This window comes from Macaca nemestrina, chromosome 5, assembly GCF_043159975.1.
Source record: "Macaca nemestrina isolate mMacNem1 chromosome 5, mMacNem.hap1, whole genome shotgun sequence".
Taxonomy (NCBI): Eukaryota; Metazoa; Chordata; class Mammalia; order Primates; family Cercopithecidae; genus Macaca; species Macaca nemestrina.
In genome coordinates this window covers 154,601,116-154,621,363 of record NC_092129.1, presented here as the reverse complement: position 1 = coordinate 154,621,363, position 20,248 = coordinate 154,601,116, and the positions used below count along the sequence as shown (strand labels likewise).

At 45.6% G+C, this 20,248-nt stretch overlaps 1 protein-coding gene across 1 annotated transcript; it reads right to left on the bottom strand.

Moving 5' to 3' along the window:
- Window positions 1–91: 91 nt before the first annotated feature.
- On the bottom strand, window positions 92–6,143 carry LOC105491564 (ZFP57 zinc finger protein). The gene is made up of 4 exons (XM_024795965.2): window positions 4,321–6,143; window positions 3,378–3,504; window positions 2,830–2,931; window positions 92–1,367 (listed from the first exon to the last, which is right to left on the bottom strand). The coding sequence occupies exons 1-4, from the start codon at window positions 4,741–4,743 to the stop codon at window positions 211–213; spliced, it is 1,809 nt and encodes a 602-aa protein (XP_024651733.2). The 5' UTR covers window positions 4,744–6,143; the 3' UTR covers window positions 92–210.
- Window positions 6,144–20,248: the final 14,105 nt, after the last annotated feature.

Here is a 20,248-nt window from a genome sequence, read left to right as displayed (position 1 = left end):
TTTCCTTCCTTATCCACTCACCTGTCTCCCTCTACTCCAGCCTCCTTACCCCAGAGGTCAGTCCTCAGGAAACCAAACACAAAGAAAGACCTCAGTCAGAAAGGCCATTTATTTATGTTTCAAGATGCTCACTGTCTCCTTTGTTTTGTCTCCTTTGCAGGCCTTCTCTCTTAGGCCTCTTCTCCTGAGGGTATGGATCCTGGGGGGAGATTATTCACCTCCATGCTTCCATTCCTCCCCAGCCATAGTGGGGGCATCATGAGAGAAGCCAAGCCACTGGCCCAGGATCACCCGGCATTTATGGTGGCTGCTCTGGCATAGCTCCTTGCCTTTATAGCCCCTCCAGTGATCCAGAAGGCCCTCTTTCTCCCCAAAGGAGAGGTCGCATATAGGGCAATGATAGCTCTTCTGCTTCCAGTGGGTCTGCTGGTGTCTGACCAGCCTGGAAAATGAACTGAAAGACTTGCTGCAATGGAAGCAGTAGTTGGGCGGCTCTGTGAGGTGGGCCTTCTGGTGTCTGGAGAGATAGGATTTCTTGCTAAAAGTCAAAGGACAATGCGAGCAAGAGAAGACATTGAGTCTCGAGGGCTTCACTGGATGAGAGTTGGATCTGGCATCCTGACAGGGGGTTCCAATGATGGGTGCCTTGGTCCTGGTCACAGATGCTTGGTTCTTAAGTACAGATGGCTGGTTCTGGGCCATAGGACCCTCAGTTCTAAATATGGTTTCCTGAGACCTGGCCACTGGTGCATGGTTCACATCCACAAGCCCCTGGATGGACCTCTGGCTTCTGGCGATAGGTGTCTGTAATTCAGCAGGGGTGCCTGGGATCCTCAAAGTACACTCTTGGTTTCCATCCACTGGCTCCTGGTTTTGGTGTATCTTCTGGTGGCGTTTGAGCTCAGACTGGTCCCGGAAGCTCTTCCCACACACAGAGCATGAATGCGGCCGGTAACCCAGATGGACACGGCGGTGACGACTTAGTCCAGAAGCATCACAGTAGGTCTTGTCACAGAGCGTGCAACAGAAGGGCCTCTCCCCAAGATGCATGCGTCTGTGATAGCTGAGGGACTTGGGGCTCCGAAACAACTTCCCACACTGGCTGCAGCTGTTAGTCAGCTTGGGATTGTGAACAAACTGGTGGCTATAGAGGTAGGAGCGCCTGCTGAAACACTTGCCACAGATGCGGCAAAAAAAGGGTGGCCCAGCCTGGGATGCTTGAAGCACCTGGGTCCTGTCCATAGACCCAGCTGGGGCAGAGAGGGGGCACTGGCCGGCCCCTCTGCATGCAAGGAAGACCTTGTCATCACTAGTCCCGTCATCTCTCAGACTGGGATGTTGTTCTCGAAGCTCTTTCTTCTTACCTTCTGTAGTGAATGAGGAAGAATAACACAAAATTCCACTATAAGATCTCCAACAGAGGCCAGGCATGGTGGCTGACAATTGTAATCCCAGCACTTTGGGAGGCTGAGGCCAGCGGATCACCTGAGGTCAGGAGTTCGAAACCAGCCTGACCAACATCGTGAATCCCTGTCTCTACCACAAATACAAAAATTAGTTGGGTATCATGGCATCTGCCTGTAATCCCAGCTACTAGGGAGACTGACGCAGGAGAATTGCTTGAACCCAGGAGGCAGAGGTTGCAGTGAGCCGAGATGGCACCATTGCACTCCTGCCCGGGCAACCAGAGTGAAACTCTGTCTCAAAAAAAAAAAGAAAAAAGAAGAAGAACTACAACACAGCTCTCCATTCAGCCCAAGACACTTCTTGTCTCTGCCCTTGCTCTCCCACCCAACACATTCATCCTCGCCCTTGGGCCTTATAGGCTAGAAATAAGAAAAAATAAATTTGGCATTTCAAATGAAAAGCAAATAAAAATTTAACTGGAGTCTTTCAACACTGTCAGAAATGTAAATTTTAACTTACAACAACACTTCTTGAAATCTATCTTATCTCATTCTCATTATTGCTCAAATTCCCATAGACACTCCACAGACACCCGCATAATAATGCATCATGAACATTGGGCCACTTGCAGGTGACAAGAGGTGTTATTAATAATCAAGCTAGGATGAGAAGTATAAACCAGTACCATCCTGGCAAACCAAGAAGTGTAGTCAGCCTAGCTTGATATCTCTCTCAACTATTTACTACCAGGGGCAAGCCTCCCTTACTCCAACGCAGCATGAAGCCTATCTCCTTTGCTTCTCTTTTCTCTTGGACAGAACATTTTAATCAGAACAGTGTCATGGACATAAGCAACCTTCATGTCATCTCTCAATCTCTAGAAACTGAAGACATTTACTTCTCCTGAAAGACTTAGATCTTCAGCCCACCAGGCACGGTGGTTCACACCTGTAATCCTAGCACTTTGGGAGGCCAAGGTGGGTGGATCACTTGCGGTCAAGAGATCGAGACCATCCTGGCCAACATGGTGAAACTCCCATCTCTACTAAAAATACAAAAATTATCTGGGCATGGTGGCACATGCCTATAGTCCCAGCTACTTGGGAGGCTGAGGCAGGAGAATCGCTTGAACCCAGGAGGCGGAGGTTGCAGTAAGCCAGGATTGTGCCACTGCACTCCAGCCTGGCAAAAGAGCAAGATTGTCTCAAAAAAAAAAAAAAAAAGAGACCTAGATCTTCAACTTGAAGTCGAGGGACTTGAGCCTATGATCTTAAGCTCTCTTTCAACTCCAAGTCTGACCAGGCTGGACAGAGGTTCACTAGGAGAGCATCTGTAGAGCATTCATCCTCCCCATCAGCTCTCCATCCTTTCAGGGGTTATTCTGGGACCTTTTTACCTTCCTCCCTGCTTGGCAATTCTTACCTGAAAGGCCTTCTGTGTTTGGGAGATGGACAAACTCTCTCCATTGTTCCTCTTCTTGCTCAAGCTTGGTGATTAGCTCTGGCTTATGCAGAAAGATTCTGGCTGATGTGTGGGAATGAGAAAGAGTTGAGTTGGTCCCAGGTGTGGCCCCTTCACATCTGATGGGGACAACAGGTTACCTCCTGTAGCCTTTGTTTAAGAACCATAACCTGGGACATGTAGATGCAGAAAGGAGACATTCAAAAGGTCAGCTGCTAGCAAAGTATCTGGTTCTCAGGAGTGACTTAGTAAATATTTGTTTGATGAATGGAAAAATTTGCATATTTTGAGAACACTGTCATCATGTTACAAGTGTTATCTTTGCCTTCATGCAGGCTATCATTTCTTCTCTTTACCACTGAGCTTAGTGACTCAGATCTTTCACACCTGGAAAGCATAGAACCAGGGGTCAGTGAAACTAACTGTAAGCTGATCTACCTGTCCAGGGAAACCAGATGTTCCAGGGCCCTTAGGACAGGGGGCTTGCTGAGGGAAGCCCAGCCTCTTACCCACAGATGCTAGGTTCTTAAAGATTTCCGACATAACATCCTGGTAAAGGACCCTCTGGCTGGCATCTAGACAGTCCCACTCTTCCTGTGTGAAATTCACTGCCACATCCTCAAAGGTGACTGGCTTCTGGAAGAACAGGAGAGACTCAAAAAGTTTACATAAATATATGTAGGCATGTATATGTGTGCGTGTGTGTGTGTATGTATGTGTGTACAAGATTAACATCCAGTCTCAAGATTCAGAGAATTAAAACCTAAGAGAAAGATAAAACCATGGAAGGAAGAGAGAATTATTAAAAGAGAGACACAAGGCCAGCAACTGTGAAGTATAGAAAGGAAAGGAGGCCGGATGTGGTGGCTCATGCCTGTAATCCCAGCACTTTGTGAGGCTGAGGCAGGCAGATCATGAGGTCAGGAGTTCGAGACCAGCCTGATCAACATGGTGAAACCAGGTATCTACTAAAAATATAAAAATTAGCCGGGTGTGGTGATGCATGCCTGTAATCCCAGCTACTCAGGAGGCCGAGGCAGGAGAATTACTTGAGCCTGGGAGGCAGAGGTTGCAGTGAGCCAAGATCATGCCACTGCACTCCAGCCTGGGTGACAGAGCAAGACTCTGTCTCAAAAAAAAAAAGGAAATGAAAGATGAAGAGAAAGGGAGAAAGATAAGATGTGGGGGAGAGGAAAGAGGATATGCAGAATATAAATAGGAAAGCAAAGCAAAAGAAAAAATGCTGCCACTCTAACAAATTTTAGGAAGTACCACATGAAGGATGCCAGGGTGGTGCGGGAGATGGAGAAAGGTTTTGCGTCTCCTTTTTCTGGATGTCGTTCAGTCTGGAACAATCTGAGATTTCATTTGACCTGCAGGCAGGAGCATGCATGAAAGAGCTCCTGGAGTCTAGGACCTGGACCCCACCTCTCTCTAGCTTAGTCTCCTCACCTTCTTCACCCATGCCTCCCTCCAGCAATCTCTCTTCATGGCTTCCTGCAGGGTGGCAGCTACCTTCCCCACCCATGGGAACATCTTCTGTACAGGTTCGATTGGCTTCAGCTGTTCAAACATCTTCTCTTCTGTGGTGTCTCTTTCTTGCTTTATCCACTCCTGACCTGGCGCCCAGGGCTGACTGGATTCCTTCCTGGGGCTATCTACCTCCCAGTAACTGGGCAGATGGAGAGTCTCAGCAAAGGCCCCAGGGTTTGATGTGGCTTCCTGTGACAAATGTATCTGCTCCAAGAGGCTGTCTTCCTTTTTTGTTCTGCTGTCCAAATTCTCCTCTTCCACAATCGAGAACAACTTTGTTTCCCTCAAAGCCTGGGCCACAGAGTTCAGGGCCCTGGTCACCCTTGGCTCACCAGCTGCCATTGTTTAGTAACACCAGGCTGGGCTAGGTGTCTGCCCTCTGTTCTACCCTGCTTCTGTATACCTGAAGTCAGAGAAAAACAAAACATATCAGCAAGAGGGAGGGTAAGAAACAGCTTCCTTATTTGGTCAGGGAATGCCATTAGTTATTAAACCCCTGCTGTGTGCCATTGGATGCTCTCAGCAATGAGGTAACAATTACTGGCCCTGTCTTAAGGACCTAATGCAGAGATGCTAAATAATTTTCCAAGGACAAGTGGACATTCTTGATCTACAAAAGTTAATGTTTAAACCTAACGTTAATGTTAGACTCAGTACCATTGGAAATCATGTAGCTGGGGTAACCAGGCTAGGATCTGTCACAGATCACCTTGAGTGAGTCTCTTTATTCTTTCTGACTTAGTTTCATCAGAAATGTGAGAATAAAGGAGACACTCTCTAAGATCTCTTCCATGACGAAAATTACACACACACACACACACACACACAATTCTGTGATCTGGATTTTCAATACATGTAGTAGTTCCCCCTTATCATGGTTTTGCCTTCCAATGCTTCAGTTACCCATGGTCAACCGTGGTTCAAAAATATTAAATGAAAAAATCCAGAGGACAGGCACAGTAGCTCATGCCTGTAATCCCAGCATTTTGGGAGGCTGACGTAGGCAGATCATCTGAGGTCAAGAGTTCAAGACCAGCCTGGTCAACATGGTGAAACCCTGTCTCTACTAAAAATACAAAAAGAAAATAGCTGGGTATAGTGGCACACATCTGTAATCCCAGCAACTCGAGAGGCTGAGGCAGGAGAATCACTTGAACCCTGGAGGCGGAGGTTACAGTGAGCCAAGATTGCGCCACTGCATTCCAGCCTGGGAGATAGAGTGAGACTCCGTCCAAAAAAAAAATCCAGAGATAAACAATTCCTAAGTTTTAAATTGCTTGACATTGAGTAGCATGATAGCATGATGAAATCTTGTACCTTTTCTCTCTGGCCTGCCCAGGATGTGAATCATCCATTTGTCTAGCATATCCACACTGCAGACAATACCTGCCCATTAGTTCCTTAGTAGCTAGCCATCTCAGTTATCAGGTTGACTACTGCAGTATAGCAGTTGCCTGTGCTCAAGAACCGCTTATTTTACTTAATCATGGCCCTAAAGCACAAGAGGAGAGATGCTGGAAATTCAGATATGCAAAGAGAAGCCATAAAATGAAAAGGTAAAATTCTTGTTTTAAGGAAAGAAAAAAAAATCATATGCTGAGGTTGCTAAGATTTACAATATACATTATTTTTTATTTTTTATTTTTTGAGACGGAGTCTCGCTCTGTCGCCCACGCTGGAGAGCAGGAGCGTGATCTCGGCTCACTGTAAGCTCCGCCTCCCAGGTTCATGCCATTCTCCTGCCTCAGCCTCCTGAGTAGCTGGAACTACAGTCGCCCGCCACCACGCTGGGCCAATTTTTTGTATTGTTAGTAGAGACGGGGTTTCACCTGGTTAGCCAGGATGGTCTTGATCTCCTGACCTCGTGATCCACCCGCCTCAGCCTCCCAAAGTGCTGGGATTACAGGAGTGAGCCACCACGCCCGGCAATATAAATTATTTTGAGAGAGAGAGATACCATATTCACACAACTTTTATTACAATATACTGCTGTAATTGTTCTATCTTATTACTAGTTATTGTTGTCAATCTCTTACCATGCCTAATTTATAAATCAAACTTTGTCATTAGTATGTATGTACAGAAAAAAAAACAAAAAACCATAGTATATACAGAGTTTGGTACTGTCCGTGGTTTCAAAGTATCCACTGGGGTGGGGCGCGGTGGATCACTTGAGGTCAGGAATTTGAGATCACCCTGGTCAACATGGTGAAATCCCGTCTTTATTGAAAATACAAAAATTAGCTGGGCATGGTGGCACGTGCCTGTAGTCCCAGCTGCTCAGGATGCTGAGGCAGCAAAATTACTTGAACCCGTGAGGTGGAGATTGCAGTGAGCCAAGATTGTGCCACTGCACTCCAGCCTGGGTGACAGAGTGAGATTCTGCCTCAAACAACAACAAAAACAAAATATCCACTAGGGGTCTTGGAACTTATCACCTGTGGATAAGGGGAACCACTGTATACACAGATCTTTGTAAAGAATACTGCTAACAACCCAAGAGCAATCCCTTATTTAGGGCTCACAATGAGCCCAGCACTGGAGTTCCTTGCTCATCCTTGAAAATTTCCTGCTCAGATGCAAAACATAGCTGAATCTTTTCCTGCTGACAGCCACTCACCCACATCTCCCTTACTTGAGATAGAAAGAAAAGAATAAAGACCAAAAAACCCTGTTGGCTATTTTTTCCTTTCACTTTTTGAGAAGTGTTAATAGAAGTGAAAATACCAGCAAGGAAAAACACCCTCGAGGAATAGAGTTAATTGGATCTCCAAAATATTGTCATGAAAGCTGCATTCCTGGGATATGAATTTGATTTCCTTCCTTTCTTCCTCTTTCTTCTCTCTCCCTTTCCTTTCCTATCTTTCAAAACCATTCACACTCCTTTTATGAGGCATGCAGATCTTGGATTATTCTTCCACTTTCCAGCCAACTGCACTTCAAAACAGCCTTAATAAGGCCGGGCTCGGTGGCTCAGCCTGTAATCCCAACACTTTGTGAGGCCAAGGCGGGCGGATCACCTGAGGTCCGGAGTTTGAGACCAGCCTGACCAACATGGAGAAACCCCTCTCTACTAAAATTACAAAATTAGCCGGGCGTGGTGGCGCATGCCTGTAATCCCAGCTACTCGGGAGGCTGAGGCAGGAGAATCGCTTGAACCCGGGAGGCTGAGGTTGCAGTGAGCCGAGATCGCGCCACTGCATTCCAGCCAGGGCAACAAGAGCGAAACTCCGTCTCAAAAACAACAACAACAAAAACAGCCTTAGTAACAATGCCCTCAAGAACCTGGTCTTCCAGTTATCTGGCAGAGAAGACCTACTGCTGCCGCTAGTCTTCAAGATGGCCATTTGCTGGAGGCGGTAGGAAGAGGCCCGAAGTGTGACTCTAACCCCTGTGGGGACTGAATCTCTGCAGCTGTTGCTTGCCCAGGTACGTTTGCCTCCCATGAACTTCCTTCGTCCACGGGGCCCCAGACCTCAGGCCGGCGGGAGGAGGAAGGCGACTGGGCATAACTCATCATACTTTCGACTGTAAGAGCTGGAGGCCGCCTGCAGGCTTATCTGTACCTGGGCCTGTCCCCACCCTTCCAGAATGTAAATCCTCTGAGAGAATGTGTCGTCGCCATCTTTCAGTCCTTTGAGTGCACCCAATCTCTCTCCAACCCAAAACCCTCTATCCACACCACAGCAATTCTGAGAATGAGAATCCCCCTCACCCCTCACACCCCAAACAGCTTCAAGGCTTAGTGGGATTCGCCCTTGTCGTCACCAACCCTGCTACTCCAGCCACGTGAATTTTCCACCTGTCAGTCAAGCAAAATGGCCTTCCTGCAGTCGTGCGGCCCTTGGGTCTCTGCTCAGGGCTTCAAGGACCCTTTCCAGCCATTGCCCTGCCCCTACCCACCAGATCGCGGCCCTGGTGGGCGCTCCTGTTCCGGTCCTCGGCGCTTAGTTTGCCATTGCGCGCCCAGCTCCGGAACCCCAGCCTTGAAGCTTCCGGCGGCCAGGAACAAAGCCGGTTTTGCTAGCTGTTGCCCGGCAAAGCAGGCGCTTGTTAGCACCCATTGAATAGGCTTACGTGCTCAGAAACGGGCCCGTTGGTTGGGATTGCCTTCCCCGATGCGCATCTGCCCAGAATCTTCCTTCTGGGATGCCGACTTTTTCAACACGTGCCAGGAGCCCTTCCTGGGCCCGGAATCCCCAGCGTGCCCACAGTGGAGAGGGCACCTGGCTACACCGCAGACTAACCCACGTTTCCCCGGAGGACCCCAGAGGTTGAAAGCCCCTCCAAGATTAGGGGCGCGGTGCTCCCCTGGCCTGCCGAAGAGTCAGAGGAGTGGGGACAACATCCACCATCAGCCTCTACCACCGCCAACGCGACTCCCAGCCGCCGCGCTACTCACCTGACCCCCGCAGTGGACCGCGATTTAGGGGCGCAGGGTCTCCCGGGAACCAGCGGCTGGAGCGCTCCAGCTCAGCACTCGCAGCCCCGGCGCCGCGGCCCCGCGGCCCCGCCCAGGCCCCGCCCGGTTCTCCTCCCTCCCAGTCCTCAGGCCACCGAGAACCTGCCCCTTGACCCAGCTAAAAGGGTGGGAGATAATTTGACTTACTGTTTTCCAATTTGGATGCCTTTCATATGTTTGTCTTGCCTGATTGCTCTGGCTAGGACTTCCAGTACTACAATTAGTAAGAATGATGAACGTGGGACTCCTTGTCTTGTTCCAGTGGAGGAATACTTACAACTTTTCTCCATTTAGCATGATGTTGGCTGTGGGTTCATCACAGATCGTTTTTATTATTTTGAGGTAAATTTCTTCTTTGCCTTGTTTCTTGAATTTTTTTTTTTTTTTTTTTTTTTTTTTTAGACAGAGTTTTGCTCTTTTTTACCCAGGCTGGAGTGCAATGGCGTGATCTTGGCTCACTGCAACCTCCACCTCCTGGGTTCAAGTGATTCTCCTGCCTCAGCCTCCTGAGAAGCTGGGATTACAGGCATGTGGCACCATGTCTGGCTACTTTTGTATTTTTAGTAGAGATGGGTTTTCACTATGTCGGCCAGGCTGGTCTTGAACTCCTGACCTCAAGTGATCTGCCCACCTTGGTCTCCCAAAGTGCTGGGGTTACAGGCCTGAGCCACCATACCTGGCCTGAAAGTTGTTTTTTCTTTTTCTTTTTTTTTTTTTCTTTTTCACTCTTGTCACCCAGGCCGGAGTGCAGTGGCATGATCTCAGCTTACTGCAACCTCCACCTCCCAGGTTCAAGGGATTCTCCTGCCTCAGCCTCCTGAGGAGCTGGGATTACAGGTACCTGCCACCATGCCCGGCTAATTTTTACACTTTTAGTAGAGACAGGGTTTCACCATGTTGGCCAGGTTGGTCTTGAACTCTTGACCTCAGGTGATCCACCCACCTCAGCCTCCCAAAGTGCTGGGATAGCAGGTGTGAGCCACCACGCCTGATGGAAAGTTTTTTGTTTTTATCATAAAAGGATGCTGAAATTTATCAAATACTTTTTCTGCCCCCCTTGAAATGTTCATTTGGTTTTTGTTTTAAAGTCATTTCATGTGGTAAACCACATTTATTGTTTTGTATATGTTGAATCATCTTTGCATCCTGGACTAAAACCTATTTGCTCCTGGTGTATCTTTACTGGGCTGTTGGATTCATTTTGCTGGTATTTTGTAAAACATTGCATCAACGTTCATTGGGTATATTGGTCTGTAGTTTTATTTTTGTTTTTCTCATGTTCTTGCCTGGCTTTGGTAACTGGGTGATACTGGCTTTGTAGAATGAGCTAGAAAGGAATCCCTCCTTGTTGACTTTTTTTTTTTTTTTTTTTTTTTGAGACAGAGTCTCACTCTGTAACCCAGGCTGGAGTGCAGTGGCACGATCTCGGCTCACTGCAACCTCCATCTCCCAGGCTCAAGCAATTGTCCTGCCTCAGCCTCCCGAGTAGCTGGGATTACAGGTGTGCACCACCACGCCCGGCTGATTTTTGTATTTTTAGTAGAGACAGGCTTTCACCATGTTGACCAGGCTGGCCTCATTGACTTTTTGAAACAGTTTTGGTAAGATTGGTACCAGTGCTTCTTTGTGCATCTGACAGACTTGGGCTATGAACCCATGTGGTCCTGAGCTTGTTGTTGTTTTTCTTGTTGTTGTTGTTGTTGTTGTTGGGAGATTTTTTATTACTGATTCGATCTCACTCCTTGTTGTAAGTTTGTTCAAGATTTCTATTCCCTCCTGGTTCAATTTTGGGAGGCTGTATGTTTCCAGGTATTTATTCATTTCCTCTAGTTTGTGAGTGTAGAGGTTTTCATAGCAGTCTCAATAATCTTTTGTATTTCTGTATTGTCAGTTGTAATGTCTCCTTTTTCATTTCTGATTGTGCTGATGTGAATCTTCTTTTCTTGATGATTCTGGCTAGCAGTCTATCAATTTTGTTTATCTTATCTATTTTTTTGTTTTGTTTTTTACTTTTTCTTTTTGAAACAGGGTCTGGGTCTGTCTCCCTGCATGAAGTGCAGTGCCACAATCTTGGTTCACTGCAGCCTAGACTTCCTGGGCTCAAGCAGCTCTCCCACCTCAGCCTTTCAAATACCTAAGACTACAGATGCATGCCAACACACCTGGCTAATTTTTGTATTTTTTGTAGAGATGGGGTTTCACCATGTTGTCCAGACTGGTCTTGAACTCTTGAGCTCTCAGCCTCCCAAAGTGCTAGGATTACAGACATGAGCCACCATACCCAGCCTTGTTTATCTTTTCAAAGAACCACTTATTTCATTTCCTTTATCTTTTGTACTTTTAAAAAATTGTTTTTGTTTTTGTACTTGAGACAGAATTTTGCTCTTGTTGCCCAGACTGCAGTGCAATGGCACAGTCTCGGCTCACTGTAACCTCCACTTCCTGGGTTGAAGTGATTCTCCTGCCTCAGCCTCCTGAGTAGCTGGGATTACAGGCACACGCCACCGTAGCCAGCTAATTTCATATTTTTAGTAGAAATGGGGTTTCACCTCTCGAACTCCTGACCTCAGGTGGTCCGCCTGCCTCGGCCTCCCAAAATCCTGTGATTACAGGCGTGAGCCACTACTGCACCCAGCCTGTATTGTTTTTTGTTTTTTGTTTTTTTGCCTCAATTTTATTTAGTTCTGCTCTATCTTTCTTATTTCTTTTCTTCTGCTAATTTTGGGTTACTTTTTCTTTACTGATAATAAAAAAAGTACTTGGTGTGCAATGTTAGGTTGTTAATTTGTGATCTTTCTTCCTTTTTTTAAATGTGGACATTTCATTAACCTCTCTCTTAGCACTGTTTTTGTGATATCCCAGATGTTTTGGTATGTCGTGCTACTACTTTTGTGGTATTCCAGAGGTAATTGGTATGTTGTGTCTCCATTTTCACTTATTTCATAAAGCAAAAAGTTTTAAAATTTACATCTTAATTTCATTGTTGACCCAAAGATTATCATTCAGGAGTAGGTTGTTTAACTTTCATGTATTTGTATAGTTTTGAGAAATGCTCTTAAAATTGACTTGATCTCTAGTTTTATTCCACTGTGATCTGAGAAGATATTTGATATGATTTTTTTTTTAATTTATTGAGACTTGTTTTGTGGTCTAATATATGGTCTATCTTGGAGAATGTTCCATGCACTGATGAGAAGAATGCATATTCTGTGGTTATTGGATAGAATATTCTGTATATGTCTATTAAGTCCATTTGATCGAATTTAAGTCCATTATTTCTCCGTTGATTTTCTGTCTTGATGATTTGTCTCCTAGTGTCAGTAGTGTGTTAAACTTCCACACTATTATTGTATTGTTGTCTATGTCTTTTCTTTGGTGTAGTAGTATTTGTTTTATTAACTAGCATGCATCTGTGTTGGGTGCATATTTATATTTAGGATTGCTATATCTTCTTGTTGAACTGCTCCCTTTAGTATTATATAATAACCCCCTTTGGTATTTTTTATTGTTTTTTATTTAAAGGTTGTTTTATCTGATATAAGTATAGCTATTCCTGCTCACTTTTGATTTTCATTTATGTTGAATATCTTTTTACATCCCTTTACTTTCAGTCTATAAGTGTCTTTGTAAGTTAGGTGAGTTTTCTTTTTCTTTTTCTTTTTTTTTTTTTTCTGAGACAGAGTCTCGCTCTGTCACCCAGGCTAGAGTGCAATGGCATGGTCTCAACTCACTGCAACCTCCGCCTCCCAGGTTCAAGCAATTTTCCCACCTCAGCCCCCGGAGTAGCGGAGACTACAGGCGCATGCCACCATGCCCAGTTAATTTTTGTATTTTTGGTAGAGACGGGATTTCACTATGTTGGCCAGGCTGGTCTCGAACTCCTGACCTCATGATCCACCCACCTCAGCCTCCCAAACTACTGGGATTACAGATGTGAGCCACCGTGCCCAGCAAGGTGGGTTTTCTTTAAGCAGCATATGGTTGGATCATGTCTTTTTTAAGCCGTTCCACCAATCTACATCTTTTAAATGGAGTATTTAATTCATTTATGTTTAAGGTTAATATTGGTATGTGATGTTATATTCCTCATAATTTTTTTTTTTTTTTTTTTGAGACGGAGTCTTGCTCTGTCGCCTAGGCTGGAGTGCAGTGGTGTGATCTAGGCTCATTGCAATCTCCACCTCCTGGGTTCGAGTGATTCTCCTGCCTCAGCCTCCTGAGTAGCTGGGATTACAGGTGTGCACCACCACACCTGGCTAATTTTTGTATTTTTAGTAGAGATGAGGTTTCACCACGTTGGTCAGGCTGGTCTCGAACTCCTGACCTCGTGATCTGGCCACCTTGGCATCCCAAAGTGCTAGGATTACAGGTGTGAGCCACCGTGCCCGGCCTGTATTCCTTATAATGTTAATTGTCACTTAGTTCCTTTGCAGTCTCATTTGCATAATTGTTTTCTAAGGCCTATGAGTTTACATTTTTGTGTGTTTTTTATGATGATAAGTATCAATGTTTTTTTTTTTTTTTTTTTTTGAGACGGAGTCTCACGCTGTTGCCCAGGCTGGAGTGCAGTGGCGTGATCTCGGCTCACTGCAAGCTCCGCCTCCCGGGTTCCCGCCATTCTCCTGCCTCAGCCTCCTGAGTAGCTGGGACTACAGGCGCCCGCCACCGCGCCCAGCTAATTTTTTGTATTTTTAGTAGAGACGGGGTTTCACTGTGGTCTCGATCTCCTGACCTTGTGATCCGCCCGCCTCGGCCTCCCAAAGTGCTGGGATTACAGGCTTGAGCCACCGCGCCCGGCCGATAAGTATCAATGTTTAAAACTCGCTTGAACATTTCTTGTAGATGCAGTCCAGTGCTGATGAATTCCCTAAGCATTTGCTGGTCTGAGAAATACTATTTCTCATTCATTTATGAAGCTTATTCTAGCAGAATACAAAATTTGTGGTTGACAGTTTTTTTCTCTAGGAAGTCTGAAAATATGATTCCAATCTCCTCACTTGTAAGGTGTCTGCTGAAAAGTCCACTGTTAGTCTGTTAGTCTGATGGAATTTCCTCTATAGGTTTTTAGGACACTTTTCTCTTCTCTTGCTGATTTTAGAATTTTTTTCCTTTACATTGGCTTTAGATTGTCTGGTGACTATTTGTCTTGGTGAAGTCTATCTTGCAATGTATTTTCCAGAAGTTCTCTGAGTATCTTCTATCCTGGATTTTAAATCTCTAACCAAGGTTAGGGAAGTTTTCCCCAATTATTTCCTCAAGTAGATTTTCCACACTTTTTACCCTTCTTTTTTCCTCAGGAATACCTATGATTCATGGGTTCAAATGTTTTACATAACCGCATACTTCCTGAAGGCTTTGTTCATATTTTAATTCTCTTTTCTTTCTTTTTCGTCTGACTGGGTTAATTTGAAAGACCTGTCTTCAGTCTCTGAAATTCTTTCTTCTTCTTGGTGTAGTCTATTGTTAAAGCTTTCAGCTGCATTTGCAACTACTTTGATGAATTTTTTATTTCCAGGTGGTTTGATTCTTTTTTTAAATATTTATCTCTTGGTACATTTTTTATTCATATGCTGAATTGATTTTTCAAATTTCTCTGTGTTGTCTTCAACTTTCTCTTGGATTTCATTGAGTTTCTTTATAATCATTATTTTGAATTATTTATTTTGTATTTCAAAGATTTTATTTTCATTAGGATCTATTGCTAGAAAGTTAGTGTAATTTTTGGGGGGTGTCATAACATTTTATTTTTTCAGAGTATTTTTTCAAAACATTTTATTGTTTTCAACAGAGAAAGGACTTAAAAAATAGAAAAAATAGAGACTTCCAGAATCATTTCTTTGGTTCCTTCTCATCTGCAGAAACTATCTCTTCTTATTTTTGAATTTATTTCATTTGGGCAGGATTTTTTTTTTTTCCCTTTATGATGTGACTATAATGTATGTTGTATAAGGTCCTTTGCATTTTGTTGTGGGAGCTTTCAGTGGCAAAGACTCTGTAGTTGTTCCTTGGTTATAGATAGACTTTGTGTGGTGGCTTTCTCAAATGCCAGCTGTGGTAGTGATGTACTGGGAGTATGAACAGGCTCACAGCCTCCTGCAGGGCCAGGATGGCAGAGATTTAAGAAGTTTATCTCATTTCCACTTTTGGAAGAGATGAGAAGTTTATTTTGTCAACTGATTTGCATTGAGTTGCGTGGTTCAGCCTCCAGAACAGTAGGTGGGCTTATGCCTAAAGGCCTATGTGGCAGAAGCAAGTGAGTATATGCTTCATCATTGTATACCTAGAAAAGTTCTCTGTTGCCTCAGGAAATGTGCTGGTAAATGGAATGTACAGCAGCCTGGGCTCCCTGCTCAGCACGAGAGAGGGGGCCATAACTGAGTAGAGTTGGATCCCCAAGGCTGCCCCATGATGGTGAGTACAGGCAGCAGCTTTCAGGCAGGAGAGGTGGCATGGGAAGTTTCTGGTGAAACGTGCCTAGGTCTCCACAGATGAGGAGAGGGCTGCCCCAGCTTCATGACCTGGCCAGGCAGGAATGCCATCCATTTTCCTGCCATTCCCCAGTCCTGGCATCGGGACACTCAGATTGACCAGACACTACTCTCTATCTCCAAGCTGCAATGTAGTTGAGACTCATTAAAGATGTCTTCTCCTCAGCTCACCATTTAAATGTCTTTGGTGCAAAGCATCCTCCCTCAGCCCCAAACACATAGCTTTTCAGCTCTCCCTCTCCACTGCAGGAATGCTGGCACTCCCTGTAGAGAGGGGAAAGGGCCCTGTCTTTCATACAAGCCTCACCGAAATGGCCACACCGTCAGTGGAAACACAGTCAACCCCGATAGCCCTAGAAAGGCTCTTGTCTGGCACACGTGTGCCAATTTCCCATGGGAGTGGCCATGCTGTGTCTGAAGCAGTGGTGGAGGGGGAAGGGCAGGAGGAGTTCCCCTTTCCATGCCTGATCCTAAGCACTGGGGCTGCTTGGCTGCTGGGCTGGAACTACACTCCTTTGGCATAGAGCTGAAAACAGTGTCCCCAACTCTGCTGGAAGTGGTGCAGTCACTCAGCCCGCGAACAAGGAGCTCTTGGACACAGAAGAACACATGATCTGGCCTCCTTTGTCCCACATGGTGCCTTTTTTGTGTACTGCAGTCTCCCTTCCTTAGGAGCAGCAATCCCTGCTGGCTAGACCACTGGGAACCCTGCAGCTCCACTGGGTCCAGCCAGCCCTGTGTGGCTGCCACAGTCCAAATGCGCACTGGGGAAATGGCTGCAGGAGCTTCTGTGATGTGAATATAAAAAGGTTGAGGTTCCCTAGGAAGGACACAGTCCCCTGATGGCTACACTCCCAATATGGCACCCTGCCAACACTGCCCAAATCTAGGGGAGGGACAAGTGACCCAGCACAAGTTGGTTGTCTGGTGTGATGCCCTCAAGAAGTTCCCAAATTGCCATGCACATCAGTGTTTGGCTTTGTGAGGAAAGAGGAGCTCTCCGACAGTTCAGATACTGGTGGTCTTCCTTAGGGATGACGGGAGTCAAAATACTCCTATCTTACCTTTCAATGAAAGTCTGTCAAGTCTCTCAAGGTTCCTAGCTGATTTCTTTTTTTTTTTTTTTTTTTTTTTTTTGAGACAAAGTCTGGCTCTGTTGCCCAGGCTGGAGTGCAGTGGCACGATCTCGGCTCACTGCAACCTCCACCTCCTGGGTTCACACCATTCTCCTGCCTCAACCTCTCGAGTAGCTGGGACTACAGGCGCCCGCCACCACGCCCGGCTAATTTTTTGTATTTTTAGTAGAAACGGGGTTTCACCGTGTTCACCAGGATGGTCTCGATCTCCTGACTTTGTGATCCACCTGCCTCGGCCTCCCAAAGTGCTGGGATTACAGGCGTGAGCCACCGCGCCCGGCCTTCCTAGCTGATTTCTGCCAGCCTCTTACTTTCTTCTTTTTTTCTGTCTCAGCTTTTACCCATGAGTTCTGAAACATTCTGATGCGATTCTGACAGCTATTTCCACACTCAGGCTGGGCCCCGGAGGAGTGCCCTCTGCTGGTTCTCTGAGACCTGTGGCTGGGATCATCTCTGATAAGGTTTTGGGGTTTGTCCCCTCCAAATTTCATGTTGAAATGTGATCCCCAGTATTGGAGCTGGGGCCTAGTGGGAGGCATTTGGGTCATGGGAGCGGTTCTCTCATGAATGGCTAAGTACCCTGCCCGTGGTAATGAGTGAGTTTTCACTCTTCGTTCACACAATAGCTGATTATTTAAAAAAGCCTAGCAGCTCTCTTGCTCCTTCTCTCTCCATGTGACACACCTGCTCCTCCTTTGCCTTTTGCCACAAGTAAAAGCTTCCTGAGACTTCACTAGAAGCCTAGTGGACCTGGCACCATGATTGTAGAGCCTGCAGAACTGTGAGCCAAATAAATCTCCTTTCTTTATAAATTACCTAACCCCAGGTATTCCTTTATAACAACACAAATGGACTAATGCAGTCTCCCTCTGCTGCCTCCAAGGTCACGCCTTGATCTTCACTGCTTTAGGCAGCCTTTTATCCTACTTCGTAGTTGGAGCTTCAAGGGCTTAACATCCTAAAAGTTTTAAAAATAAACTTTGGCCAGTCTTGGTGGCTCACACCTATAATCCCAGCACTTTGGGAGGCCGAGGCAAGCGGATCACTTGAGTCCAGGAGTTCTAGGCTAGCCATGGGCAACAATGGCAAAACCCTGTCTCTACAAAAAATAAAAATATGCATATACATATATGTGTGTATGTGTGTATATATGCATATATAAATATATATATAAAAACATTGAAAATGAAAGTAACACATGTAAACAAAATTTCTCAGCTCATAACTGTACAGCCCACAGTCTACTCGAAGTTCTCCACAGTGATAACCACTTCACAGGCCAAGACAGAGAAGGTTGCCAGCACCTCTCCCGTGCTTCCTCCAGACAGGGACTGCTGCCCTCTGAAGTAACCGCTCTCCCCGCTGGTAATGCCATGAAGCAGTTTGTTCTGATTTTGAATTTATATATCTGGAATCATAGAGCATCTACTTTTTCTGTGCCTGGCTTATGTTGCTCAACTTTATCTATCTATCTATCTATCTATCTATCTATCTATCTATCTATCTATTGTGAGATCATCCATGTTTTGTGGATAGCAATAGTTCATTCATTTTCATTTCTGTAGAATAGTCTATTCTCTATTTTTTTTTTTTTTTTTTTTTTGAGACAGAGTCTTGCTCTGTCGCCCGGGCTGGAGTGCAGTGGCCGGATCTCAGCTCACTGCAAGCTCCGCCTCCCAGATTTACGCCATTCTCCTGCCTCAGCCTCCTGTGTAGCTGGGACTATGGGCGCCCGCCACCTCGCCCAGCTAGTTTTTTGTATTTTTTAGTAGAGATGGGGTTTCACAGTGTTAGCCAGGATGGTCTCGATCTCCTGACCTCATGATCCGCCCATCTCGGCCTCCCAAATCTATTTTCAAGTCTCTCTGTGAGTAGAGGCTGCCGAAAGCCCTACCAGCTTCTGGGGTTCTGAGCCTCCACTCTGAACTTGACAAATACTTTGAACCAGAGTGTACCAAATATAGGGCTCACATATCTGGGGATTTCCTCTTTCTCAACTCCGGCTCCATTAAATTCTCACTGCCTGGGCAGCACTCCAGACTTTCTGTGGATGTTCTTACCTGCTGAAGAGCGCTGGTAATTGTTCTTGGAGGGAATTAGTCTGAAATATGCTGGTATGCCATCATTAGAAGTGGAGCCCTGTCTGGTTTATTTGAAGATAGAGTTTCTGAATCTTCACATTCTAGCTGCCTGGACCAACATCTGAGAGGAGCGGAGGAAACCTGCATACATCAACCCATACACTGAATCCAGTAAGAAAGGAGATGTGCCTACAGCTGCAGGAGGGGACTCAGCTGGGCCTCGGGGCAGCTCCAGGCGGCCATGGCCTTTACCCTGTATTCACTGCTGTAGACACCTCTGCTCTGCACCAATGCCACTGCCATACTGCCAGAGGAGCACTTCCTCAAGAACTTCCACTGGGGAACAGACCAGAGAATCGGTGAATTCTGAGAGGAGCCAGGAATTGGATCTCAGCTAATAAAACTTACTCAGTCTATAAGAATCTAATTTTTTGTATTTTTAGTAGAGACATGTTTTCATCATGGTCTCGATCTCCTGACCTCGTGATCTGCCCGCCTCAGCCTCCCAAAGTGCTGGGATTACAGGCGTGAGCCACTGCGCCCAGCCCAAAAGATTTTTAAAAAATAATTACGATGCATAAAATAATGAATAGGTAATTTAGGTAATTTTATTTTGAACTCTTTGGTTAAACATTTTATGTACATATTGTCTCAGCAATCAGGAATTAAAATTTATAACACTATTAACAACAATACTCTCTGACTTGAAGGAGAATCTAATTTGGAAGTCAGTCACATGATCCACCCGCCTCGGTGATCCACCCGCCTCTGCCTCCCAAAGTGCTGGGATTACCGGCATGAGCCACCACATCCAGCCTGGATTTTGACAAATGTGTAGAATCGTATATCCACGACCCTAGTACCATATACAACAGTTCCTTCATCCTAAAAATTTCCCTTTGAATGTTCTTTATCCCTTCTCCCTCCAACCTTTGATAACCATTAACCTGTTTTCTGTCCCCATAGATCTGCTTTTTCCAGAATGGTATATGAATTGAGTCAGATAAAATGAAACCTTTTGTGTCTGACATTTTTTTCACCTAGTAAAATGCATTTAAGATTAATTGATGTATGGATTAATAGCTTATTTACATAGATATATATTTTTTGAGACAGAGTTTTGCTCTTGTTGCCCAGGCTGGAGTGCAATGGTGCGATATTGGCTCCCTGCAACCTCTGCCTCCCGGGTTCAAGTGATCCTCCTGCCTCAGCTCCCTGAGTAGCTGGGATTACAGGAATGCGCCACCACTACCGGCTAATTTTGTATTTTTAGTAGATATGGGGTTTCTTCATGTTGACCATGCTGGTCTCGAACTCCTGACCTCAGGTGATCCACATGCTTCAGCCTCCCAGAGTGCTGGGATTACAAGCATGAGCCACTGTGCCCAGCCTATTTTTCTTTCTTTTTCTTTTTTTTATTTTATTTATTTATTTATTTTTTAATTTTTGAGACGGAGTCTTGCTCTGTCGCCCGGGCTGGAGTGCAGTGGCCGGATCTCAGCTCACTGCAAGCTCCGCCTCCCGGGTTTACTTGCCATTCTCTTGCCTCAGGCTCCTGAGCAGCTGGGACTACAGGCGCCCGCCACCTCACCTGGCTAGTTTTTTGTATTTTTAGTAGAGACGGGGTTTCACCGTGTTAGCCAGGATGGTCTTGATCTCCTGACCTTGTGATCCGCCCTT